Below are 26912 nucleotides of genomic sequence, written 5' to 3'. Positions count from 1 at the left end.
AGGTACGGGTGGATAGGAGGAGAAGAGAGGAGAGGAGAGGTACGGGTGGATTGGAGGAGAAGAGAGGAGAGGAGAGGTACGGGTGGATTGGAGGAGAAGAGAGGAGAGGAGAGGTACGGGTGGATAGGAGGAGAAGAGAGGAGAGGTACGGGTGGATAGGAGGAGAAGAGAGGAGAGGAGAGGTACGGGTGGATTGGAGGAGAAGAGAGGAGAGGTACGGGTGGATAGGAGGAGAAGAGAGGAGAGGAGAGGTACGGGTGGATAGGAGGAGAAGAGAGGAGAGGAGAGGTACGGGTGGATAGGAGGAGAAGAGAGGAGAGGAGAGGTACGGGTGGATAGGAGAAGAGAGGAGAGGAGAGGTACGGGTGGATAGGAGGAGAAGAGAGGAGAGGAGAGGTACGGGTGGATAGGAGGAGAAGAGAGGAGAGGAGAGGTACGGGTGGATAGGAGGAGAAGAGAGGAGAGGAGAGGTACGGGTGGATTGGAGGAGAAGAGAGGAGAGGAGAGGTACGGGTGGATTGGAGGAGAAGAGAGGAGAGGAGAGGTGCGGGTGGATTGGAGGAGAAGAGAGGAGAGGAGAGGAACGGGTGGATAGGAGGAGAAGAGAGGAGAGGAGAGGAATGGGTGGATAGGAGAAGAGAGGAGAGGTACGGGTGGATTGGAGGAGAAGAGAGGAGAGGAGAGGTACGGGTGGATTGGAGGAGAAGAGAGGAGAGGAGAGGAACGGGTGGATAGGAGGAGGAGAGGAACGGGTGGATAGAATGAGAAGAGAGGAGAGGAGAGGAACGGGTGGATTGGAGGAGAAGAGAGGAGAGGAGAGGAACGGGTGGATAGGAGGAGAAGAGAGGAGAGGAGAGGTACGGGTGGATTGGAGGAGAAGAGAGGAGAGGAGAGGTACGGGTGGATTGGAGGAGAAGAGAGGAGAGGAGAGGTATGGGTGGATTGGAGGAGAAGAGAGGAGAGGAGAGGAACGGGTGGATAGGAGGAGAAGAGAGGAGGAGAGGAACGGGTGGATAGGAGGAGAGGAGAGGAGAGGAGAGGAAAGGGTGGATAGGAGGAGAAGAGAGGAGGAGAGGTACGGGTGGATAGGAGGAGAAGAGAGGAGAGGAGAGGAACGGGTGGATAGGAGGAGAAGAGAGGAGGAGAAGAGAGGAGAGGAGAGGAACGGGTGGATAGGAGGAGAAGAGAGGAGAGGAGAGGAACGGGTGGATAGGAGGCGAAGAGAGGAGAGGAGAGGAGAGGAAAGGGTGGATTGGAGGAGAAGAGAGGAGAGGAGAGGAACGGGTGGATTGGAGGAGAGGAGAGGAACGGGTGGATAGGAGGAGAAGAGAGGAGAGGAGAGGAACGGGTGGATAGGAGGAGGAGAGGAACGGGTGGATAGGAGGAGAAGAGAGGAGAGGAAAGGGTGGATTGGAGGAGAAGAGAGGAGAGGAGAGGAACGGGTGGATAGGAGGAGAAGAGAGGAGAGGAGAGGAAAGGGTGGATTGGAGGAGAAGAGAGGAGAGGAGAAGAACGGGTGGATAGGAGGAGAAGAGGAGAGGAATGGGTGGATTGGAGGAGAACAGAGGAGAGGAACGGGTGGATAGGAGGAGAAGAGAGGAGGAGAGGAACGGGTGGATAGGAGGAGAAGAGAGGAGAGGAGAGGAGAGGAAAGGGTGGATTGGAGGAGAAGAGAGGAGGAGAGGTACGGGTGGATAGGAGGAGAAGAGAGGAGAGGAGAGGAACGGGTGGATAGGAGGAGAAGAGAGGAGGAGAGGAACGGGTGGATAGGAGGAGAAGAGAGGAGAGGAGAGGAAAGGGTGGATTGGAGGAGAAGAGAGGAGAGGAGAAGAACGGGTGGATAGGAGGAGAAGAGGAGAGGAATGGGTGGATTGGAGGAGAACAGAGGAGAGGAACGGGTGGATAGGAGGAGAAGAGAGGAGGAGAGGAACGGGTGGATAGGAGGAGAAGAGAGGAGAGGAGAGGAGAGGAAAGGGTGGATTGGAGGAGAAGAGAGGAGGAGAGGTACGGGTGGATAGGAGGAGAAGAGAGGAGAGGAGAGGAACGGGTGGATAGGAGGAGAAGAGAGGAGGAGAGGAACGGGTGGATAGGAGGAGAAGAGAGGAGATGAACGGGTGGATAGGAGGAGAAGAGAGGAGAGGAGAGGAACGGGTGGATAGGAGGAGAAGAGAGGAGAGGAGAGGATAGGGTGGATTGGAGGAGAAGAGAGGAGAGGAGAGGAACGGGTGGATAGGAGGAGAAGAGGAGAGGAATGGGTGGATAGGAGGAGAAGAGAGGACAGGAACGGGTGGACAGGAGGAGAAGAGAGGAGAGGAACGGGTGGATAAGAGAGGAGAGGAACGGGTGGATAGGAGAAGAGAGGAGAGGAACGGGTGGATTGGAGGAGAAGAGAGGAGAGGTACGGGTGGATTGGAGGAGAAGAGAGGAGAGGAGAGGAGAGGTACGGGTGGATTGGAGGAGAAGAGAGGAGAGGAACGAGTGGATAGGAGGAGAAGAGAGGAGAGGAGAGGAACGGGTGGATAGGAGGAGAAGTGAGGAGAGGAGAGGTACGGGTGGATTGGAGGAGAAGAGAGGAGAGGTACGGGTGGATAGGAGGAGAATAGAGGAGAGGTACGGGTGGATAGGAGGAGAAGAGAGGAGAGGAGAGGTACGGGTGGATAGGAGGAGAAGAGAGGAGAGGAGAGGAACGGGTGGATAGGAGGAGAAGAGAGGAGAGGTACGGGTGGATAGGAGGAGAAGAGAAGAGAGGTACGGGTGGATAGGAGGAGAAGAGAGGAGAGGAGAGGTACGGGTGGATAGGAGGAGAGGAGAGGAGAGGAGAGGTACGGGTGGATAGGAGGAGAGGAATGGAGAGGTACGGGTGGATAGGAGGAGAAGAGAGGAGAGGTTCGGGTGGATAGGAGGAGACGAGAGGAGAGGAGAGGTACGGGTGGATTGGAGGAGAAGAGAGGAGAGGTACGGGTGGATAGGAGGAGAAGAGAGGAGAGGAGTGGTACGGGTGGATAGGAGGAGAAGAGAGGAGAGGAGAGGTACGGGTGGATAGGAGGAGAAGAGAGGAGAGGAGAGGTACGGGTGGATTGGAGGAGAAGAGAGGAGAGGAGAGGTACGGGTGGATAGGAGGAGAAGAGAGGAGAGGTACGGGTGGATAGGAGGAGAAGAGAGGAGAGGAGAGGTACGGGTGGATTGGAGGAGAAGAGAGGAGAGGTACGGGTGGATAGGAGGAGAAGAGAGGAGAGGAGAGGTACGGGTGGATAGGAGGAGAAGAGAGGAGAGGAGAGGTACGGGTGGATAGGAGGAGAAGAGAGGAGAGGAGAGGTACGGGTGGATAGGAGGAGAAGAGAGGAGAGGAGAGGTACGGGTGGATAGGAGGAGAAGAGAGGAGAGGAGAGGTACGGGTGGATAGGAGGAGAAGAGAGGAGAGGAGAGGTACGGGTGGATAGGAGGAGAAGAGAGGAGAGGAGAGGTACGGGTGGATTGGAGGAGAAGAGAGGAGAGGAGAGGTACGGGTGGATTGGAGGAGAAGAGAGGAGAGGAGAGGTGCGGGTGGATTGGAGGAGAAGAGAGGAGAGGAGAGGAACGGGTGGATAGGAGGAGAAGAGAGGAGAGGAGAGGAATGGGTGGATAGGAGAAGAGAGGAGAGGTACGGGTGGATTGGAGGAGAAGAGAGGAGAGGAGAGGTACGGGTGGATTGGAGGAGAAGAGAGGAGAGGAGAGGAACGGGTGGATAGGAGGAGGAGAGGAACGGGTGGATAGAATGAGAAGAGAGGAGAGGAGAGGAACGGGTGGATTGGAGGAGAAGAGAGGAGAGGAGAGGAACGGGTGGATAGGAGGAGAAGAGAGGAGAGGAGAGGTACGGGTGGATTGGAGGAGAAGAGAGGAGAGGAGAGGTACGGGTGGATTGGAGGAGAAGAGAGGAGAGGAGAGGTATGGGTGGATTGGAGGAGAAGAGAGGAGAGGAGAGGAACGGGTGGATAGGAGGAGAAGAGAGGAGGAGAGGAACGGGTGGATAGGAGGAGAGGAGAGGAGAGGAAAGGGTGGATAGGAGGAGAAGAGAGGAGGAGAGGTACGGGTGGATAGGAGGAGAAGAGAGGAGAGGAGAGGAACGGGTGGATAGGAGGAGAAGAGAGGAGGAGAAGAGAGGAGAGGAGAGGAACGGGTGGATAGGAGGAGAAGAGAGGAGAGGAGAGGAACGGGTGGATAGGAGGCGAAGAGAGGAGAGGAGAGGAGAGGAAAGGGTGGATTGGAGGAGAAGAGAGGAGAGGAGAGGAACGGGTGGATTGGAGGAGAGGAGAGGAACGGGTGGATAGGAGGAGAAGAGAGGAGAGGAGAGGAACGGGTGGATAGGAGGAGGAGAGGAACGGGTGGATAGGAGGAGAAGAGAGGAGAGGAAAGGGTGGATTGGAGGAGAAGAGAGGAGAGGAGAGGAACGGGTGGATAGGAGGAGAAGAGAGGAGAGGAGAGGAAAGGGTGGATTGGAGGAGAAGAGAGGAGAGGAGAAGAACGGGTGGATAGGAGGAGAAGAGGAGAGGAATGGGTGGATTGGAGGAGAACAGAGGAGAGGAACGGGTGGATAGGAGGAGAAGAGAGGAGGAGAGGAACGGGTGGATAGGAGGAGAAGAGAGGAGAGGAGAGGAGAGGAAAGGGTGGATTGGAGGAGAAGAGAGGAGGAGAGGTACGGGTGGATAGGAGGAGAAGAGAGGAGAGGAGAGGAACGGGTGGATAGGAGGAGAAGAGAGGAGGAGAGGAACGGGTGGATAGGAGGAGAAGAGAGGAGAGGAGAGGAAAGGGTGGATTGGAGGAGAAGAGAGGAGAGGAGAAGAACGGGTGGATAGGAGGAGAAGAGGAGAGGAATGGGTGGATTGGAGGAGAACAGAGGAGAGGAACGGGTGGATAGGAGGAGAAGAGAGGAGGAGAGGAACGGGTGGATAGGAGGAGAAGAGAGGAGAGGAGAGGAGAGGAAAGGGTGGATTGGAGGAGAAGAGAGGAGGAGAGGTACGGGTGGATAGGAGGAGAAGAGAGGAGAGGAGAGGAACGGGTGGATAGGAGGAGAAGAGAGGAGGAGAGGAACGGGTGGATAGGAGGAGAAGAGAGGAGATGAACGGGTGGATAGGAGGAGAAGAGAGGAGAGGAGAGGAACGGGTGGATAGGAGGAGAAGAGAGGAGAGGAGAGGATAGGGTGGATTGGAGGAGAAGAGAGGAGAGGAGAGGAACGGGTGGATAGGAGGAGAAGAGGAGAGGAATGGGTGGATAGGAGGAGAAGAGAGGACAGGAACGGGTGGACAGGAGGAGAAGAGAGGAGAGGAACGGGTGGATAAGAGAGGAGAGGAACGGGTGGATAGGAGAAGAGAGGAGAGGAACGGGTGGATTGGAGGAGAAGAGAGGAGAGGTACGGGTGGATTGGAGGAGAAGAGAGGAGAGGAGAGGAGAGGTACGGGTGGATTGGAGGAGAAGAGAGGAGAGGAACGAGTGGATAGGAGGAGAAGAGAGGAGAGAGAGGAACGGGTGGATAGGAGGAGAAGTGAGGAGAGGAGAGGTACGGGTGGATTGGAGGAGAAGAGAGGAGAGGTACGGGTGGATAGGAGGAGAAGAGAGGAGAGGAGAGGTACGGGTGGATTGGAGGAGAAGAGAGGAGAGGTACGGGTGGATAGGAGGAGAAGAGAGGAGAGGAGAGGAACGGGTGGATAGGAGGAGAAGAGAGGAAGAAGAGGAACGGGTGGATAGGAGGAGAAGAGAGGAGAGGAGAGGAACGGGTGGATTGGAGGAGAAGAGAGGAGAGGAGAGGAACGGGTGGATAGGAGGAGAAGAGAGGAGAGGAGAGGTACGGGTGGATTGGAGGAGAAGAGAGGAGAGGTAAGGGTGGATAGGAGGAGAAGAGAGGAGAGGAGAGGTACGGGTGGATAGGAGGAGAAGAGAGGAGAGGAACGGGTGGATAGGAGGAGAAGAGAGGAGAGGAGAGGAACGGGTGGATAGGAGGAGAAGAGAGGAGAGGAACGGGTGGATAGAGAGGAGAGGAACGGGTGGTAGGGAGAGGAACGGGTGGATTGGAGGAGAAGAGAGGAGAGGTACGGGTGGATTGGAGGAGAAGAGAGGAGAGGAGAGGAGAGGAGAGGTATGGGTGGATTGGAGGAGAAGAGAGGAGAGGAACGAGTGGATAGGAGGAGAAGAGAGGAGAGGAGAGGAACGGGTGGATAGGAGGAGAAGTGAGGAGAGGAGAGGTACGGGTGGATTGGAGGAGAAGAGAGGAGAGGAGAGGTACGGGTGGATAGGAGGAGAGGAGAGGTACGGGTGGATAGGAGGAGAAGAGAGGAGAGGAGAGGTACGGGTGGATTGGAGGAGAGAGAGGAGAGGTACGGGTGGATAGGAGGAGAAGAGAGGAGAGGTACGGGTGGATAGGAGGAGAAGAGAGGAGAGGAGAGGTACGGGTGGATAGGAGGAGAGGAGAGGAGAGGAGAGGTACGGGTGGATAGGAGGAGAGGAATGGAGAGGTACGGGTGGATAGGAGGAGAAGAGAGGAGAGGTTCGGGTGGATAGGAGGAGACGAGAGGAGAGGAGAGGTACGGGTGGATTGGAGGAGAAGAGAGGAGAGGTACGGGTGGATAGGAGGAGAAGAGAGGAGAGGAGTGGTACGGGTGGATAGGAGGAGAAGAGAGGAGAGGAGAGGTACGGGTGGATAGGAGGAGAAGAGAGGAGAGGAGAGGTACGGGTGGATTGGAGGAGAAGAGAGGAGAGGAGAGGTACGGGTGGATTGGAGGAGAAGAGAGGAGAGGGAGAGGTACGGGTGGATAGGAGGAGAAGAGAGGAGAGGTACGGGTGGATAGGAGGAGAAGAGAGGAGAGGAGAGGTACGGGTGGATTGGAGGAGAAGAGAGGAGAGGTACGGGTGGATAGGAGGAGAAGAGAGGAGAGGAGAGGTACGGGTGGATAGGAGGAGAAGAGAGGAGAGGAGAGGTACGGGTGGATAGGAGGAGAAGAGAGGAGAGGAGAGGTACGGGTGGATAGGAGGAGAAGAGAGGAGAGGAGAGGTACGGGTGGATAGGAGGAGAAGAGAGGAGAGGAGAGGTACGGGTGGATAGGAGGAGAAGAGAGGAGAGGAGAGGTACGGGTGGATAGGAGGAGAAGAGAGGAGAGGAGAGGTACGGGTGGATTGGAGGAGAAGAGAGGAGAGGAGAGGTACGGGTGGATTGGAGGAGAAGAGAGGAGAGGAGAGGTGCGGGTGGATTGGAGGAGAAGAGAGGAGAGGAGAGGAACGGGTGGATAGGAGGAGAAGAGAGGAGAGGAGAGGAATGGGTGGATAGGAGAAGAGAGGAGAGGTACGGGTGGATTGGAGGAGAAGAGAGGAGAGGAGAGGTACGGGTGGATTGGAGGAGAAGAGAGGAGAGGAGAGGAAGGGTGGATAGGAGGAGGAGGAGGAGAGGAGAGGAACGGGTGGATAGGAGGAGAAGAGAGAGAGGAGAGGAGGGGTGGAGGAACGGGTGGATAGGAGAAGAGAGGAGAGGAGAGGTGACGGGTGAGTTGGAGGAGAAGAGAGGAGAGGAGGGTGCAAGGTGGTGGAGAAGAAGAGGAGAGGAGAGGTATGGGTGGATTGGAGGAGAAGGAGGAGAGGAACGGGTGGATAGGAGGAGAAGAGAGGAGGAGAGGAACGGGTGGATAGGAGGAGGAGAGGAGAGGAGAGGAGAGGAAAGGGTGGATAGGAGGAGAAGAGAGGAGGAGAGGTACGGGTGGATAGGAGGAGAAGAGAGGAGAGGAGAGGAACGGGTGGATAGGAGAGGAGAAGAGAGGAGGAGAAGAGAGGAGAGGAGAGGAACGGGTGGATAGGAGGAGAAGAGAGGAGAGGAGAGGAACGGGTGGATAGGAGGCGAAGAGAGGAGAGGAGAGGAGAGGAAAGGGTGGATTGGAGGAGAAGAGAGGAGAGGAGAGGAACGGGTGGATTGGAGAGGAGAGGAACGGGTGGATAGGAGGAGAAGAGAGGAGAGGAGAGGAACGGGTGGATAGGAGGAGGAGAGGAACGGGTGGATAGGAGGAGAAGAGAGGAGAGGAAAGGGTGGATTGGAGGAGAAGAGAGGAGAGGAGAGGAACGGGTGGATAGGAGGAGAAGGAGAGGAGAGGAAAGGGTGGATTGGAGGAGAAGAGAGGAGAGGAGAAGAACGGGTGGATAGGAGGAGAAGAGGAGAAAGGAATGGGTGGATTGGAGGAGAACAGAGGAGAGGAACGGGTGGATAGGAGGAGAAGAGAGGAGGAGAGGAACGGGTGGATAGGAGGAGAAGAGAGGAGAGGAGAGGAAAGGGTGGATTGGAGGAGAAGAGAGGAGGGAGGTTTGAGGGTGGATAGGAGGAGAAGGAGAGGAGAGGAACGGGTGGATAGGAGGAGAAGAAGAGGAGGAGAGGAACGGGTGGATAGGGAGAAGAGAGGAGAGGAGAGGAAAGGGTGGATTGGAGGAGAAGAGAGGAGAGGAGAAGAACGGGTGGATGAGGAGAAGAGGAGAGGAATGGGTGGATTGGAGGAGAACAAGGAGAGGAACGGGTGGATAGGGCGGAGAAGGAGGAGAGGAACGGGTGGATAGGAGGAGGAGAAGAGAGGAGAGGAGAGGAGAGGAAAGGGTGGGAGTCGGAGGAGAAGAGAGGAGGAGGAGAGGTACGGGTGGATAGGAGGAGAAGAAGGAGAGGGAGAGGAACGGGTGGATGGGCAGGAGGAGAGGAACGGGTGGATAGGAGGAGAAGAGGAGATGAACGGGTGGATAGGGAGAAGAAGAGGAGAGGAGAGGAACGGGTGGATGGGCAGAGAGAGGAGAGGAGAGGATAGGGTGGATTGGAGGAGAAGAGAGGAGAGGAGAGGAACGGGTGGATAGGAGGAGAAGAGGAGAGGAATGGGTGGATAGGAGGAGAAGAGAGGACAACGGGTGGGAGCAGGAGGAGAAGAGAGGGGGGAGGGACGGGTGGATCAGGAGAGGAACGGGTGGATAGGAGAAGAGAGGAGAGGAACGGGTGGATTGGAGGAGAAGAGAGGAGAGGTACGGGTGGATTGGAGGAGAAGAGAGGAGAGGAGAGGAGAGGTACGGGTGGATTGGAGGAGAAGGAGAGGAACGAGTGGATAGGGAGAAGAGGAGAGGAGAGGAACGGGTGGATGCAGGAGAAGTGAGGAGAGGAGAGGTACGGGTGGATTGGAGGAGAAGAGAGGAGAGGTACGGGTGGATAGGAGGAGAAGAGAGGAGAGGAGAGGTACGGGTGGATTGGAGGAGAAGAGAGAGAATATGAGGGTGGATAGTAGAGAGGAGAGGAGAGGAACGGGTGGATAGGAGGAGAAGAGAGGAAAGAAGAGGAACGGGTGGATAGGAGGAGAAGAGAGGAGAGGAGAGGAACGGGTGGATTGGAGGAGAAGAGAGGAGAGGAGAGGAACGGGTGGATAGGAGGAGAAGAGAGGAGAGGAGAGGTACGGGTGGATTGGAGGAGAAGAGAGGAGAGGTAAGGGTGGATAGGAGGAGAAGAGAGGAGAGGAGAGGTACGGGTGGATAGGAGGAGAAGAGAGGAGAGGAACGGGTGGATAGGAGGAGAAGAGAGGAGAGGAGAGGAACGGGTGGATAGGAGGAGAAGAGAGGAGAGGAACGGGTGGATAAGAGAGGAGAGGAACGGGTGGATAGGAGAAGAGAGGAGAGGAACGGGTGGATTGGAGGAGAAGAGAGGAGAGGTACGGGTGGATTGGAGGAGAAGAGAGGAGAGGAGAGGAGAGGAGAGGTATGGGTGGATTGGAGGAGAAGAGAGGAGAGGAACGAGTGGATAGGAGGAGAAGAGAGGAGAGGAGAGGAACGGGTGGATAGGAGGAGAAGTGAGGAGAGGAGAGGTACGGGTGGATTGGAGGAGAAGAGAGGAGAGGAGAGGTACGGGTGGATAGGAGGAGGAGAGGAGAGGTACGGGTGGATAGGAGGAGAAGAGAGGAGAGGAGAGGTACGGGTGGATTGGAGGAGAAGAGAGGAGAGGTACGGGTGGATAGGAGGAGAAGAGAGGAGAGGAGAGGAACGGGTGGATAGGAGGAGAAGAGAGGAAAGAAGAGGAACGGGTGGATAGGAGGAGAAGAGAGGAGAGGAGAGGAACGGGTGGATTGGAGGAGAAGAGAGGAGAGGAGAGGAACGGGTGGATAGGAGGAGAAGAGAGGAGAGGAGAGGTACGGGTGGATTGGAGGAGAAGAGAGGAGAGGTAAGGGTGGATAGGAGGAGAAGAGAGGAGAGGAGAGGTACGGGTGGATAGGAGGAGAAGAGAGGAGAGGAACGGGTGGATAGGAGGAGAAGAGAGGAGAGGAGAGGAACGGGTGGATAGGAGGAGAAGAGAGGAGGAGAGGAACGGGTGGATAGGAGGAGAAGAGAGGAGAGGAACGGGTGGATAGGAGGAGAAGAGAGGAGAGGAGAGGAACGGGTGGATAGGAGGAGAAGAGAGGAGAGGAGAGGAACAGGTGGATTGGAGGAGAAGAGAGGAGAGGAGAGGAACGGGTGGATAGGAGGAGAAGAGAGGAGAGGAGAGGAACAGGTGGATAGGAGGAGGAGAAGGGAACGGGTGGATAGGAGAGGAACGGGTGGATAGGAGGAGAAGAGAGGAGAGGAGAGGAACAGGTGGATAGGAGGAGAAGAGGGGAACGGGTGGAGGAGAGGAACGGGTGGATAGGAGGAGAAGAGAGGAGAGGAGAGGAACGGGTGGATAGGAGGAGAAGAGAGGAGAGGAACAGGTGGATAGGAGGAGAAGAGAGGAGAGGAGAGGAACAGGTGGATTGGAGGAGAAGAGAGGAGAGGAACAGGTGGATAGGAGGAAGAGAAGGGAACGGGTGGAGAGGAGGAGGAGAGGGGAACGGGTAGATAGGAGGAGGAGAGGGGAACGGGTGGATAGGAGGAGGAGAGGGGAACGGGTGGATAGGAGGAGGAGAGGGGAACGGGTAGATAGGAGGAGGAGAGGGGAACGGGTGGATAGGAGGAGGAGAGGGGAACGGGTGGATATGAGGAGGAGAGGGGAACGGGTGGATAGGAGGAGGAGAGGGGAACGGGTGGATGGGAGGAGGAGAGGGGAACGGGTGGATAGGAGGAGGAGAGGGGAACGAGTGGAGGAGAGAAGGGGGAATGGGTGGAGGAGAGGAGAGGGGAACGGGTGGATAGGAGGAGGAGAGGGGAACGGGTGGATAGGAGGAGGAGAGGGGAACGGGTGGATAGGAGGAGGAGAGGGGAACGGGTAGATAGGAGGAGGAGAGGGGAACGGGTGGATAGGAGGAGGAGAGGGGAACGGGTGGATATGAGGAGGAGAGGGGAACGGGTGGATAGGAGGAGGAGAGGGGAACGGGTGGAGGGGAAGAGGAGAGGGGAAAGGGTGGATAGGAGGAGGAGAGGGGAACGGGTGGAAAGGAGGAGGAGAGGGGAACGAGTGGAGGAGAGAAGGGGGAATGGGTGGAGGAGAGGAGAGGGGGGAACGGGTAGATAGGAGGAGGAGAAGGGAACGGGTGGATAGGAGGAGGAGAGGGGAACGGGTGGATAGGAGGAGGAGAGGGGAACGGGTGGATAGGAGGAGGAGAGGGGAACGGGTGGATAGGAGGAGGAGAGGGGAACGGGTGGATGGGAGGAGGAGAGGGGAACGGGTGGATAGGAGGAGGAGAGGGGAACGAGTGGAGGAGAGAAGGGGGAATGGGTGGAGGAGAGGAGAGGGGAACGGGTGGAGGAGAGAAGGGGGAATGGGTGGAGGAGAGGAGAGGGGAACGGGTGGATAGGAGGAGGAGAGGGGAATGGGTGGAGGAGAGGAGAGGGGGGAATGGGTGGATAGGAGGAGGAGAGGGGAATGAGTGGAGGAGAGGAGAGGGGAACGGGTGGATAGGAGGAGGAGAGGGGACTGAGTGGAGGAGAGGAGAGGGGAACGGGTGGAGGAGAGGAGAGGGGGGAATGGGTGGATAGGAGGAGGAGAGGGGAATGAGTGGAGGAGAGGAGAGGGGGGAATGGGTGGATAGGAGGAGGAGAGGGGAAAGAGTGGAGGAGAGGAGAGGGGAACGGGTGGAGGAGAGGAGAGGGGAATGGGTGGAGGAGAGGAGAGGGGAATGGGTGGATAGGAGGAGGAGAGGGGAATGAGTGGAGGAGAGGAGAGGGGAATGGGTGGATAGGAGGAGGAGAGGGGAATGGGTGGATAGGAGGAGGAGAGGGGAACGGGTGGAGGAGAGGAGAGGGGGGAATGAGTGGAGGAGAGGGGAATGGGTGGATAGGAGGAGGAGAGGGGAACGGGTGGAGGAGAGAGAGGGGGGAATGAGTGGAGGAGAGGGGAATGGGTGGATAGGAGGAGGAGTGGGGAATGGGTGGATAGGAGGAGGAGAGGGGAATGAGTGGAGGAGAGGAGAGGGGAACGGGTGGATAGGAGGAGGAGAGGGGATGAGTGGAGGAGAGGAGGAGAGGGGAATGAGTGGAGGAGAGGAGGAGAGGGGAAGGGTGGAGGAGAGGAGAGGGGAATGGGTGGAGGAGAGGAGAGGGGAACGGGTGGAGGAGAGGAGAGGGGAATGAGTGGAGGAGAGGAGAGGGGAACGGGTGGAGGAGAGGAGAGGGGAACGGGTGGATAGGAGGAGGAGAGGAGAGGGGAATGGGTGAAGGAGAGGAGAGGGGAACGGGTGGAGGAGAGGAGAGGGGAACGGGTGGAGGAGAGGAGAGGGGAACGGGTGGATAGGAGGAGGAGAGGAGAGGGGAATGGGTGGAGGAGAGGAGAGGGGAACGGGTGGAGGAGAGGAGAGGGGAACGGGTGGATAGGAGGAGGAGAGAAGGGGGAATGGGTGAAGGAGAGGAGAGGGGAACGGGTGGATAGGAGGAGGAGAGAAGGGGGAATGGGTGAAGGAGAGGAGAGGGGAACGGGTGGATGGGAGGAGGAGAGGGGAACGGGTGGATATGAGGAGGAGAGAAGGGGGAATGGGTGAAGGAGAGGAGAGGGGAACGGGTGGATGGGAGGAGGAGAGGGGAACGGGTGGATATGAGGAGGAGAGAAGGGGGAATGGGTGGAGGAGAGGAGGGGGGAACGGGTGGATAGGAGGAGGAGAGGAGAGGGGAACGGGTGGATAGGAGGAGGAGAGGAGAGGGGAACGGGTGGATAGGAGGAGGAGAGGAGAGGGGAACGGGTGGATAGGAGGAGGAGAGGAGAGGGGAACGGGTGGATAGGAGGAGGAGAGGAGAGGGGAACGGGTGGATAGGAGGAGGAGAGGAGAGGGGAACGGGTGGATAGGAGGAGGAGAGGAGAGGGGAACGGGTGGATAGGAGGAGGAGAGGAGAGGGGAACGGGTGGATAGGAGGAGGAGAGGAGAGGGGAACGGGTGGATAGGAGGAGGAGAGGAGAGGGGAACGGGTGGATAGGAGGAGGAGAGGAGAGGGGAACGGGTGGATAGGAGGAGGAGAGGAGAGGGGAACGGGTGGATAGGAGGAGGAGAGGAGAGGGGAACGGGTGGATAGGAGGAGGAGAGGAGAGGGGAACGGGTGGATAGGAGGAGGAGAGGAGAGGGGAACGGGTGGATAGGAGGAGGAGAGGAGAGGGGAACGGGTGGAGGAGAGGAGAGGGGAACGGGTGGATAGGAGGAGGAGAGGAGAGGGGAACGGGTGGATAGGAGGAGGAGAGGAGAGGGGAACGGGTGGATAGGAGGAGGAGAGGAGAGGGGAACGGGTGGATAGGAGGAGGAGAGGAGAGGGGAACGGGTGGATAGGAGGAGGAGAGGGGAACGGGTGGAGGAGAGGAGAGGGGAACGGATGGAGGGGAGGAGAGGGGAACGAGTGGAGGAGAGAAGAGGGGAACGAGTGGAGGAGAGAAGAGGGGAACGGGTAGAGGAGAGAAGAGGGGAACGAGTGGAGGAGAGAAGAGGGGAACGGGTAGATAGGAGGAGGAGAAGGGAACGGGTGGATAGGAGGAGGAGAGGAGAGGGGAACGGGTGGAGGAGAGGAGAGGGGAACGGGTGGAGGAGAGGAGAGGGGAACGGGTGGATAGGAGGAGGAGAGGAGAGGGGAATGGGTGGAGGAGAGGAGAGGGGAACGGGTGGAGGAGAGGAGAGGGGAACGGGTGGATAGGAGGAGGAGAGAAGGGGGAATGGGTGAAGGAGAGGAGAGGGGAACGGGTGGATAGGAGGAGGAGAGAAGGGGGAATGGGTGAAGGAGAGGAGAGGGGAACGGGTGGATGGGAGGAGGAGAGGGGAACGGGTGGATATGAGGAGGAGAGAAGGGGGAATGGGTGAAGGAGAGGAGAGGGGAACGGGTGGATGGGAGGAGGAGAGGGGAACGGGTGGATATGAGGAGGAGAGAAGGGGGAATGGGTGGAGGAGAGGAGGGGGGAACGGGTGGATAGGAGGAGGAGAGGAGAGGGGAACGGGTGGATAGGAGGAGGAGAGGAGAGGGGAACGGGTGGATAGGAGGAGGAGAGGAGAGGGGAACGGGTGGATAGGAGGAGGAGAGGAGAGGGGAACGGGTGGATAGGAGGAGGAGAGGAGAGGGGAACGGGTGGATAGGAGGAGGAGAGGAGAGGGGAACAGGTGGATAGGAGGAGGAGAGGAGAGGGGAACGGGTGGATAGGAGGAGGAGAGGAGAGGGGAACGGGTGGATAGGAGGAGGAGAGGAGAGGGGAACGGGTGGATAGGAGGAGGAGAGGAGAGGGGAACGGGTGGATAGGAGGAGGAGAGGAGAGGGGAACGGGTGGATAGGAGGAGAAGAGGAGAGGGGAACGGGTGGATAGGAGGAGGAGAGGAGAGGGGAACGGGTGGATAGGAGGAGGAGAGGAGAGGGGAACGGGTGGATAGGAGGAGGAGAGGAGAGGGGAACGGGTGGATAGGAGGAGGAGAGGAGAGGGGAACGGGTGGATGGGAGGAGGAGAGGAGAGGGGAACGGGTGGATAGGAGGAGGAGAGGAGAGGGGAACGGGTGGATAGGAGGAGGAGAGGAGAGGGGAACGGGTGGATAGGAGGAGGAGAGGAGAGGGGAACGGGTGGATAGGAGGAGGAGAGGAGAGGGGAACGGGTGGATAGGAGGAGGAGAGGAGAGGGGAACGGGTGGATAGGAGGAGGAGAGGAGAGGGGAACGGGTGGATAGGAGGAGGAGAGGAGAGGGGAACGGGTGGATAGGAGGAGGAGAGGAGAGGGGAACGGGTGGAGGAGAGGAGAGGGGAACGGGTGGATAGGAGGAGGAGAGGAGAGGGGAACGGGTGGATAGGAGGAGGAGAGGAGAGGGGAACGGGTGGATAGGAGGAGGAGAGGAGAGGGGAACGGGTGGATAGGAGGAGGAGAGGAGAGGGGAACGGGTGGATAGGAGGAGGAGAGGAGAGGGGAACGGGTGGATAGGAGGAGGAGAGGAGAGGGGAACGGGTGGATAGGAGGAGGAGAGGAGAGGGGAACGGGTGGATAGGAGGAGGAGAGGAGAGGGGAACGGGTGGATAGGAGGAGGAGAGGAGAGGGGAACGGGTGGATAGGAGGAGGAGAGGGGAACGGGTGGAGGAGAGGAGAGGGGAACGGGTGGAGGGGAGGAGAGGGGAACGAGTGGAGGAGAGAAGAGGGGAACGAGTGGAGGAGAGAAGAGGGGAACGGGTAGAGGAGAGAAGAGGGGAACGAGTGGAGGAGAGAAGAGGGGAACGGGTAGATAGGAGGAGGAGAAGGGAACGGGTGGATAGGAGGAGGAGAGGAGAGGGGAACGGGTGGAGGAGAGGAGAGGGGAACGGGTGGAGGAGAGGAGAGGGGAACGGGTGGATAGGAGGAGGAGAGGAGAGGGGAATGGGTGGAGGAGAGGAGAGGGGAACGGGTGGATAGGAGGAGGAGAAGGGAACGGGTGGATAGGAGGAGGAGAGGAGAGGGGAACGGGTGGATAGGAGGAGGAGAAGGGAACGGGTGGATAGGAGGAGGAGAAGGGAATGGGTGGAGGGGAGGAGAGGGGAACGGGTGGATATGAGGAGGAGAGGAGAGGGGAACGGGTGGATAGGAGGAGGAGAGGAGAGGGGAACGGGTGGATAGGAGGAGGAGAGGAGAGGGGAACGGGTGGATAGGAGGAGGAGAGGAGAGGGGAACGGGTGGATAGGAGGAGGAGAGGAGAGGGGAACGGGTGGATAGGAGGAGGAGAGGAGAGGGGAACGGGTGGATAGGAGGAGGAGAGGAGAGGGGAACGGGTGGATAGGAGGAGGAGAGGAGAGGGGAACGGGTGGATAGGAGGAGGAGAGGAGAGGGGAACGGGTGGATAGGAGGAGGAGAGGAGAGGGGAACGGGTGGATAGGAGGAGGAGAGGAGAGGGGAACGGGTGGATAGGAGGAGGAGAGGAGAGGGGAACGGGTGGATAGGAGGAGGAGAGGAGAGGGGAACGGGTGGATAGGAGGAGGAGAGGAGAGGGGAACGGGTGGATAGGAGGAGGAGAGGAGAGGGGAACGGGTGGATAGGAGGAGGAGAGGAGAGGGGAACGGGTGGATAGGAGGAGGAGAGGAGAGGGGAACGGGTGGATAGGAGGAGGAGAGGAGAGGGGAACGGGTGGATAGGAGGAGGAGAGGAGAGGGGAACGGGTGGATAGGAGGAGAGGGGAACGGGTGGATAGGAGGAGGAGAGGAGAGGGGAACGGGTGGAAAGGAGGAGGAGAGGAGAGGGGAACGGGTGGATAGGAGGAGGAGAGGAGAGGGGAACGGGTGGATAGGAGGAGGAGAGGAGAGGGGAACGGGTGGATAGGAGGAGGAGAGGGGAACGGGTGGAGGAGAGGAGAGGGGAACGGGTGGAGGGGAGGAGAGGGGAACGAGTGGAGGAGAGAAGAGGGGAACGAGTGGAGGAGAGAAGAGGGGAACGGGTAGAGGAGAGAAGAGGGGAACGAGTGGAGGAGAGAAGAGGGGAACGGGTAGATAGGAGGAGGAGAAGGGAACGGGTGGATAGGAGGAGGAGAGGAGAGGGGAACGGGTGGAGGAGAGGAGAGGGGAACGGGTGGAGGAGAGGAGAGGGGAACGGGTGGATAGGAGGAGGAGAGGAGAGGGGAATGGGTGGAGGAGAGGAGAGGGGAACGGGTGGAGGAGAGGAGAGGGGAACGGGTGGATAGGAGGAGGAGAGAAGGGGGAATGGGTGAAGGAGAGGAGAGGGGAACGGGTGGATAGGAGGAGGAGAGAAGGGGGAATGGGTGAAGGAGAGGAGAGGGGAACGGGTGGATGGGAGGAGGAGAGGGGAACGGGTGGATATGAGGAGGAGAGAAGGGGGAATGGGTGAAGGAGAGGAGAGGGGAACGGGTGGATGGGAGGAGGAGAGGGGAACGGGTGGATATGAGGAGGAGAGAAGGGGGAATGGGTGGAGGAGAGGAGGGGGGAACGGGTGGATAGGCGGAGGAGAGGAGAGGGGAACGGGTGGATAGGAGGAGGAGAGGAGAGGGGAACGGGTGGATAGGAGGAGGAGAGGAGAGGGGAACGGGTGGATAGGAGGAGGAGAGGAGAGGGGAACGGGTGGATAGGAGGAGGAGAGGAGAGGGGAACGGGTGGATAGGAGGAGGAGAGGAGAGGGGAACGGGTGGATAGGAGGAGGAGAGGAGAGGGGAACGGGTGGATAGGAGGAGGAGAGGAGAGGGGAACGGGTGGATAGGAGGAGGAGAGGAGAGGGGAACGGGTGGATAGGAGGAGGAGAGGAGAGGGGAACGGGTGGATAGGAGGAGGAGAGGAGAGGGGAACGGGTGGATAGGAGGAGGAGAGGAGAGGGGAACGGGTGGATAGGAGGAGGAGAGGAGAGGGGAACGGGTGGATAGGAGGAGGAGAGGAGAGGGGAACGGGTGGATAGGAGGAGGAGAGGAGAGGGGAACGGGTGGATAGGAGGAGGAGAGGAGAGGGGAACGGGTGGATAGGAGGAGGAGAGGAGAGGGGAACGGGTGGATAGGAGGAGGAGAGGAGAGGGGAACGGGTGGATAGGAGGAGGAGAGGAGAGGGGAACGGGTGGATAGGAGGAGGAGAGGAGAGGGGAACGGGTGGATAGGAGGAGGAGAGGAGAGGGGAACGGGTGGATAGGAGGAGGAGAGGAGAGGGGAACGGGTGGAGGAGAGGAGAGGGGAACGGGTGGATAGGAGGAGGAGAGGAGAGGGGAACGGGTGGATAGGAGGAGGAGAGGAGAGGGGAACGGGTGGATAGGAGGAGGAGAGGAGAGGGGAACGGGTGGATAGGAGGAGGAGAGGAGAGGGGAACGGGTGGATAGGAGGAGGAGAGGGGAACGGGTGGAGGAGAGGAGAGGGGAACGGGTGGAGGGGAGGAGAGGGGAACGAGTGGAGGAGAGAAGAGGGGAACGAGTGGAGGAGAGAAGAGTGGAACGGGTAGAGGAGAGAAGAGGGGAACGAGTGGAGGAGAGAAGAGGGGAACGGGTAGATAGGAGGAGGAGAAGGGAACGGGTGGATAGGAGGAGGAGAGGAGAGGGGAACGGGTGGAGGAGAGGAGAGGGGAACGGGTGGAGGAGAGGAGAGGGGAACGGGTGGATAGGAGGAGGAGAGGAGAGGGGAATGGGTGGAGGAGAGGAGAGGGGAACGGGTGGATAGGAGGAGGAGAAGGGAACGGGTGGATAGGAGGAGGAGAGGAGAGGGGAACGGGTGGATAGGAGGAGGAGAAGGGAACGGGTGGATAGGAGGAGGAGAAGGGAACGGGTGGAGGGGAGGAGAGGGGAACGGGTGGATAGGAGGAGGAGAAGGGAACGGGTGGATAGGAGGAGGAGAGGAGAGGGGAACGGGTGGATAGGAGGAGGAGAAGGGAACGGGTGGATAGGAGGAGGAGAAGGGAACGGGTGGAGGGGAGGAGAGGGGAACGGGTGGATAGGAGGAGGAGAAGGGAACGGGTGGATAGGAGGAGGAGAAGGGAACGGGTGGAGGGGAGGAGGAGAAGGGAACGGGTGGATAGGAGGAGGAGAAGGGAACGGGTGGATAGGAGGAGGAGGAGGAGAAGGGAACGGGTGGAGGGGAGGAGAGGGGAACGGGTGGATAGGAGGAGGAGAAGGGAACGGGTGGATAGGAGGAGGAGAAGGGAACGGGTGGAGGGGAGGAGGAGAAGGGAACGGGTGGATAGGAGGAGGAGAAGGGAACGAGTGGAGGGGAGGAGGAGAAGGGAACGGGTGGATAGGAGGAGGAGAAGGGAACGAGTGGAGGGGAGGAGGAGAGGAGAGGGGAACGGGTGGATAGGAGGAGGAGAAGGGAACGGGTGGAGGGGAGGAGGAGAAGGGAACGGGTGGATAGGAGGAGGAGAAGGGAACGAGTGGAGGGGAGGAGGAGAAGGGAACGGGTGGATAGGAGGAGGAGAAGGGAACGAGTGGAGGGGAGGAGGAGAGGAGAGGGGAACGGGTGGATAGGAGGAGGAGAAGGGAACGGGTGGAGGGGAGGAGGAGAAGGGAACGGGTGGATAGGAGGAGGAGAAGGGAACGAGTGGAGGGGAGGAGGAGAAGGGAACGGGTGGATAGGAGGAGGAGAAGGGAACGGGTGGAGGGGAGGAGGAGAAGGGAACGGGTGGATAGGAGGAGGAGAAGGGAACGAGTGGAGGGGAGGAGGAGAGGAGAGGGGAACGGGTGGAGGGGAGGAGGAGAAGGGAACGGGTGGATAGGAGGAGGAGAAGGGAACGAGTGGAGGGGAGGAGGAGAGGAGAGGGGAACGGGTGGAGGGGAGGAGGAGAGGAGAGGGGAACGGGTGGAGGGGAGGAGGAGAGGAGAGGGGAACGGGTGGATAGGAGGAGGAGAGGAGAGGGGAACGGGTGGAGGGGAGGAGGAGAGGAGAGGGGAACGGGTGGAGGGGAGGAGGAGAGGAGAGGGGAACGGGTGGAGGGGAGGAGGAGAGGAGAGGGGAACGGGTGGATAGGAGGAGGAGAGGAGAGGGGAACGGGTGGATAGGAGGAGGAGAGAAGAGGGGAACGGGTGGATAGGAGGAGGAGAGGAGAGGGGAACGGGTGGATAGGAGGAGGAGAGGAGAGGGGAACGGGTGGAGGAGAGGAGAGGGGAACGGGTGGATAGGAGGAGGAGAGGAGAGGGGAACGGGTGGAGGAGAGGAGAGGGGAACGGGTGGATAGGAGGAGGAGAGGAGAGGGGAACGGGTGGATAGGAGGAGGAGAGGAGAGGGGAACGGGTGGAGGAGAGGAGAGGGGAACGGGTGGAGGAGAGGAGAGGGGAACGGGTGGAGGAGAGGAGAGGGGAACGGGTGGAGGAGAGGAGAGGGGAACGGGTGGATAGGAGGAGGAGAGGAGAGGGGAACGGGTGGATAGGAGGAGGAGAGGAGAGGGGAACGGGTGGAGGAGAGGAGAGGGGAACGGGTGGAGGAGAGGAGAGGGGAACGGGTGGAGGAGAGGAGAGGGGAACGGGTGGATAGGAGGAGGAGAGGAGAGGGGAACGGGTGGATAGGAGGAGGAGAGGAGAGGGGAACGGGTGGATAGGAGGAGGAGAGGAGAGGGGAACGGGTGGATAGGAGGAGGAGAGGGGAGGGGAACGGGTGGATAGGAGGAGGAGAGGAGAGGGGAACGGGTGGATAGGAGGAGGAGAGGAGAGGGGAACGGGTGGATAGGAGGAGGAGAGGAGAGGGGAACGGGTGGATAGGAGGAGGAGAGGAGAGGGGAACGGGTGGATAGGAGGAGGAGAGGAGAGGGGAACGGGTGGAGGAGAGGAGAGGGGAACGGGTGGAGGAGAGGAGAGGGGAACGGGTGGAGGAGAGGAGAGGGGAACGGGTGGATAGGAGGAGGAGAGGAGAGGGGAACGGGTGGATAGGAGGAGGAGAGGAGAGGGGAACGGGTGGATAGGAGGAGGAGAGGAGAGGGGAACGGGTGGATAGGAGGAGGAGAGGGGAGGGGAACGGGTGGATAGGAGGAGGAGAGGAGAGGGGAACGGGTGGATAGGAGGAGGAGAGGAGAGGGGAACGGGTGGATAGGAGGAGGAGAGGAGAGGGGAACGGGTGGAGGAGAGGAGAGGGGAACGGGTGGAGGAGAGGAGAGGGGAACGGGTGGAGGAGAGGAGAGGGGAACGGGTGGATAGGAGGAGGAGAGGGGAACGGGTGGAGGAGAGGAGAGGGGAACGGGTGGAGGAGAGGAGAGGGGAACGGGTGGAGGAGAGGAGAGGGGAACGGGTGGAGGAGAGGAGAGGGGAACGGGTGGATAGGAGGAGGAGAGGGGAACGGGTGGAGGAGAGGAGAGGGGAACGGGTGGATAGGAGGAGGAGAGGGGAACGGGTGGATAGGAGGAGGAGAGGGGAACGGGTGGAGGGGAGGAGAGGGGAACGGGTGGAGGGGAGGAGAGGGGAACGGGTGGAGGGGAGGAGAGGGGAACGGGTAGAGGAGAGAAGAGGGGAACGAGTGGAGGAGAGAAGAGGGGAACGGGTAGATAGGAGGAGGAGAAGGGAACGGGTGGATAGGAGGAGGAGAAGGGAACGGGTGGAGGGGAGGAGAGGGGAACGGGTGGAGGGGAGGAGAGGGGAACGGGTAGATAGGAGGAGGAGAAGGGAACGGGTGGATAGGAGGAGGAGAAGGGAACGGGTGGAGGGGAGGAGAGGGGAACGGGTGGAGGGGAGGAGAGGGGAACGGGTAGATAGGAGGAGGAGAAGGGAACGGGTGGATAGGAGGAGGAGAAGGGAACGGGTGGAGGGGAGGAGAGGGGAACGGGTGGAGGGGAGGAGAGGGGAACGGGTAGATAGGAGGAGGAGAAGGGAACGGGTGGATAGGAGGAGGAGAAGGGAACGGGTGGAGGGGAGGAGAGGGGAACGGGTGGAGGGGAGGAGAGGGGAACGGGTAGATAGGAGGAGGAGAAGGGAACGGGTGGATAGGAGGAGGAGAAGGGAACGGGTGGAGGGGAGGAGAGGGGAACGGGTGGAGGGGAGGAGAGGGGAACGGGTGGAGGGGAGGAGAGGGGAACGGGTAGATAGGAGGAGGAGAAGGGAACGGGTAGATAGGAGGAGGAGAAGGGAACGGGTGGAGGGGAGGAGAGGGGAACGGGTGGAGGGGAGGAGAGGGGAACGGGTGGAGGGGAGGAGAGGGGAACGGGTAGATAGGAGGAGGAGAAGGGAACGGGTAGATAGGAGGAGGAGAAGGGAACGGGTGGAGGGGAGGAGAGGGGAACGGGTGGAGGGGAGGAGAGGGGAACGGGTGGAGGGGAGGAGAGGGGAACGGGTGGAGGGGAGGAGAGGGGAACGGGTAGATAGGAGGAGGAGAAGGGAACGGGTAGATAGGAGGAGGAGAAGGGAACGGGTGGACATTGACAGAGTAGATAACCATCAAAAGAAGGAGAGCCGGTGGAACAGAGGACAGAGAGCAGGGGAGAGGGGGAGGAGACGGGAGGAAGGAGGTAGAGGGGGGGAGGTGGGGGACAGTCCAAGGTGGAACAGAGGACAGACTCAAACAGAGCAGGGGAGAGGGGGAGGAGACGGGAGGAAGGAGGTAGAGGGGGGGAGGTGGGGGACAGTCCAAGGTGGAACAGAGGACAGACTCAAACAGAGCAGGGGAGAGGGGGAGGAGACGGGAGGAAGGAGGTAGAGGGGGTGAGGTGGGGGACAGAGGACAGACTCAAACAGAGCAGGGGAGAGGGGGAGGAGACGGGAGGAAGGAGGTAGAGGGGGTGAGGTGGGGGACAGAGGACAGACTCAAACAGAGCAGGGGAGAGGGGGAGGAGACGGGAGGAAGGAGGTAGAGGGGGTGAGGTGGGGGACAGAGGACAGACTCAAACAGAGCAGGGGAGAGGGGGAGGAGACGGGAGGAAGGAGGTAGAGGGGGTGAGGTGGGGGACAGAGGACAGACTCAAACAGAGCAGGGGAGAGGGGGAGGAGACGGGAGGAAGGAGGTAGAGGGGGTGAGGTGGGGGACAGAGGACAGACTCAAACAGAGCAGGGGAGAGGGGGAGGAGACGGGAGGAAGGAGGTAGAGGGGGGGAGGTGGGGGACAGTCCAAGGTGGAACAGAGGACAGAGAGCAGGGGAGAGGGGGAGGAGACGGGAGGAAGGAGGTAGAGGGGGTGAGGTGGGGGACAGAGGACAGACTCAAACAGAGCAGGGGAGAGGGGGAGGAGACGGGAGGAAGGAGGTAGAGGGGGTGAGGTGGGGGACAGAGGACAGACTCAAACAGAGCAGGGGAGAGGGGGAGGAGACGGGAGGAAGGAGGTAGAGGGGGTGAGGTGGGGGACAGAGGACAGACTCAAACAGAGCAGGGGAGAGGGGGAGGAGACGGGAGGAAGGAGGTAGAGGGGGTGAGGTGGGGGACAGAGGACAGACTCAAACAGAGCAGGGGAGAGGGGGAGGAGACGGGAGGAAGGAGGTAGAGGGGGTGAGGTGGGGGACAGAGGACAGACTCAAACAGAGCAGGGGAGAGGGGGAGGAGACGGGAGGAAGGAGGTAGAGGGGGGGAGGTGGGGGACAGTCCAAGGTGGAACAGAGGACAGAGAGCAGGGGAGAGGGGGAGGAGACGGGAGGAAGGAGGTAGAGGGGGTGAGGTGGGGGACAGAGGACAGACTCAAACAGAGCAGGGGAGAGGAGGAGGAGACGGGAGGAAGGAGGTAGAGGGGGTGAGGTGGGGGACAGAGGACAGACTCAAACAGAGCAGGGGAGAGGGGGAGGAGACGGGAGGAAGGAGGTAGAGGGGGTGAGGTGGGGGACAGAGGACAGACTCAAACAGAGCAGGGGAGAGGGGGAGGAGACGGGAGGAAGGAGGTAGAGGGGGTGAGGTGGGGGACAGAGGACAGACTCAAACAGAGCAGGGGAGAGGGGGAGGAGACGGGAGGAAGGAGGTAGAGGGGGTGAGGTGGGGGACAGAGGACAGACTCAAACAGAGCAGGGGAGAGGGGGAGGAGACGGGAGGAAGGAGGTAGAGGGGGGGAGGTGGGGGACAGTCCAAGGTGGAACAGAGGACAGAGAGCAGGGGAGAGGGGGAGGAGACGGGAGGAAGGAGGTAGAGGGGGTGAGGTGGGGGACAGAGGACAGACTCAAACAGAGCAGGGGAGAGGGGGAGGAGACGGGAGGAAGGAGGTAGAGGGGGTGAGGTGGGGGACAGAGGACAGACTCAAACAGAGCAGGGGAGAGGGGGAGGAGACGGGAGGAAGGAGGTAGAGGGGGTGAGGTGGGGGACAGAGGACAGACTCAAACAGAGCAGGGGAGAGGGGGAGGAGACGGGAGGAAGGAGGTAGAGGGGGTGAGGTGGGGGACAGAGGACAGACTCAAACAGAGCAGGGGAGAGGGGGAGGAGACGGGAGGAAGGAGGTAGAGGGGGTGAGGTGGGGGACAGAGGACAGACTCAAACAGAGCAGGGGAGAGGGGGAGGAGACGGGAGGAAGGAGGTAGAGGGGGGGAGGTGGGGGACAGTCCAAGGTGGAACAGAGGACAGAGAGCAGGGGAGAGGGGGAGGAGACGGGAGGAAGGAGGTAGAGGGGGTGAGGTGGGGGACAGAGGACAGACTCAAACAGAGCAGGGGAGAGGGGGAGGAAACGGGAGGAAGGAGGTAGAGGGGGTGAGGTGGGGGACAGTCCAAGGTGGAACTTTGATGATGCTAAATTTGGCAAAAGGAGGAGAATGGATGTGTGTGTGTGGGGGGGAGGACTTGCTGAATAGGCTGTGGTTCCAGTTTCATGGGTCTGAGTTTAACAGCAGAAGAATGAGGAAGGACAGAGAGATGAAGAGAGGACAGAGAGATGAAGAGAGGACAGAGAGATGAAGAGAGGACAGAGAGATGAAGAGAGGACAGAGAGATGAAGAGGACAGAAAGATGAAGAGGAAAGAGAGATGAAGAGAGGACAGAGAGATGAAGAGAGGACAGAGAGATGAAGAGAGGACAGAGAGATGAAGAGAGGACAGAGAGGTGAAGAGAGGACAGAGAGATGAAGAGAGGACAGAGAGATGAAGAGAGGACAGAGAGATGAAGAGAGGACAGAGAGATGAAGAGAGGACAGAGAGATGAAGAGAGGACAGAGAGATGAAGAGAGGACAGAGAGATGAAGAGAGGACAGAGAGATGAAGAGAGGACAGAGAGATGAAGAGGACAGAAAGATGAAGAGGAAAGAGAGATGAAGAGAGGACAGAGAGATGAAGAGAGGACAGAGAGATGAAGAGAGGACAGAGAGATGAAGAGAGGACAGAGAGGTGAAGAGAGGACAGAGAGGTGAAGAGAGGACAGAGAGATGAAGAGAGGACAGAGAGATGAAGAGAGGACAGAGAGATGAAGAGAGGACAGAGAGATGAAGGGAGGACAGAGAGATGAAGAGAGGACAGAGAGATGAAGAGAGGACAGAGAGGTGAAGAGAGGACAGAGAGATGAAGAGAGGACAGAGAGATGAAGAGAGGACAGAGAGATGAAGAGAGGACAGAGAGATGAAGAGAGGACAGAGAGATGAAGAGAGGACAGAGAGGTGAAGAGAGGACAGAGAGGTGAAGAGAGGACAGAGAGATGGAGAGGACAGAGAGATGGAGAGGACAGAGAGATGAAGAGAGGACAGAGAGATGAAGAGAGGACAGAGAGATGAAGAGAGGACAGAGAGATGAAGAGAGGACAGAGAGATGAAGAGAGGACAGAGAGATGAAGAGAGGACAGAGAGATGAAGAGAGGACAAAGAGATGAAGAGAGGACAGAGAGATGAAGAGAGGACAGAGAGGACAGAGAGATGAAGAGAGGACAGAGAGATGAAGAGAGGACAGAGAGGACAGAGAGGACAGAGAGAGGACAGAGAGGACAGAGAGGACAGAGAGGTGGTACCTGACTCATTATGTAAAAAACCCTTTTCTTGGTCCACTTGAAATATGTTTGAGTCTTCTGTGGGTTCGCCCCCAAACTGCCTTCTTATAGACTGTGTGTGTGTGTATTAGGTTAAATGCTGTGTAATGGGCTTCTAAATGATGCAGATGTGACTGTGTTGAATAGCATACGGTCCCAGAGAGAGTCAGAAATAGAAGAGAGAGCGAGAGAGAGAGAAAGAGAGAGGAAGGAAGGAGAGATTCAAATGTGAATGCAAGATATTGCTTTGACAAGGACACCCAGGCACCAAGCATCGTCCTCGTCTTCCCACCACCAACCACCCCTTAAACCTACAGCTGTCATACCTCAAAGTCGTTGGCCTTGTTGTAGTGCATGTTGAGGGCTCGGTAGAGCTCAGACTCCCTGCCCACAGACAGGTCCTCGTTAGTGGTCACTCCCTCGTTGATGGCCTGCCGAGCAAACTTCTCCATCTGGATGTAATAGAACTCTCTGAAGTTACTGAACCACTTGATGAGCTGAGACGTGATGCAGCGGTTAAACTGGAGAGAGGGGGAGAGAGTGAGAGAGAGAGAAAGACAGAGAGAGGGAGAGAAAGACAGAGAGAGGGAGAGAAAGACAGAGAGGGAGAGAAAGACAGAGAGGGAGAGAAAGACAGAGAGAGGGAGAGCGAGACAGAGATAGAGGGAAAGAGAGCGGGAGAAAGAGAGACAGAGAGAGATAGAGAGAGAGAGAGAGGGGGGAGAGAGAGACAGAGAGAGAGCGGGAGAGAGAGAGAGAGAGAGAGGGGGAGAGAGAGGGGGAGAGAGAGACATAGAGAGAAAGACAGAGAGAGGGAGAGAAAGAGAGCGGGAGAGAGAGAGACAGAGAGACAGAGAGAGGGAGAGAGCGACAGAGAGATGGGAGAGAGCGACAGAGAGAGAGACAGAGAGAGAGAGACAGAGAGGGGGAGAGAGCGACAGAGAGAGGGGGAGAGAGCGACAGAGAGAGGGAGAGAGTGCGGGAGAGAGAGAGAGAGAAAGAGCAGGAGAGAGGGAGAAAGAGAGAGAGGGAGACAGAGAGAGAGAGAGAGGGGGGGAGAGAGAGGGGAAGAGAGAGAGAGAGAGAGAGCGGGAGAGAGAGAGACAGAGAGACAGAGAGAGAGAGAGAGAGAGAGAGAGGGGGAGAGAGAGACAGAGAGAGAGAGAGAGGGGGGGGAGAGAGAGGGGGAGAGAGAGAGCGGGAGAGAGAGAGAGACAGAGAGACAGAGAGAGAGAGAGAGAGACAGAGAGGGGGAGAGAGAGACAGA

The 26912-nt window shown here is 59.0% G+C and overlaps 1 protein-coding gene across 2 annotated transcripts in view; it reads right to left on the bottom strand.

The window, feature by feature from the left end:
* Window positions 1-26912, bottom strand: part of LOC110504259 (prospero homeobox protein 1-like) — a 128761-nt gene that overhangs the window by 17289 nt on the left and 84560 nt on the right. For both annotated transcript variants that reach the window (XM_090221354.1, XM_090221353.1), the window contains exon 6: window positions 25972-26166. In XM_090221354.1, the coding sequence (XP_090077480.1) occupies window positions 25972-26166 (195 nt within the window). The remainder of the gene's footprint in view (window positions 1-25971; window positions 26167-26912) is intronic.

This window comes from Oncorhynchus mykiss, chromosome 25, assembly GCF_057628025.1.
Source record: "Oncorhynchus mykiss isolate SJ-2025 chromosome 25, ASM5762802v1, whole genome shotgun sequence".
NCBI classification, from domain to species: domain Eukaryota; kingdom Metazoa; phylum Chordata; class Actinopteri; order Salmoniformes; family Salmonidae; genus Oncorhynchus; species Oncorhynchus mykiss.
The sequence above is the reverse complement of the archived record's forward strand: the minus strand, read 5'-3'. Positions and strand labels throughout refer to the sequence as shown.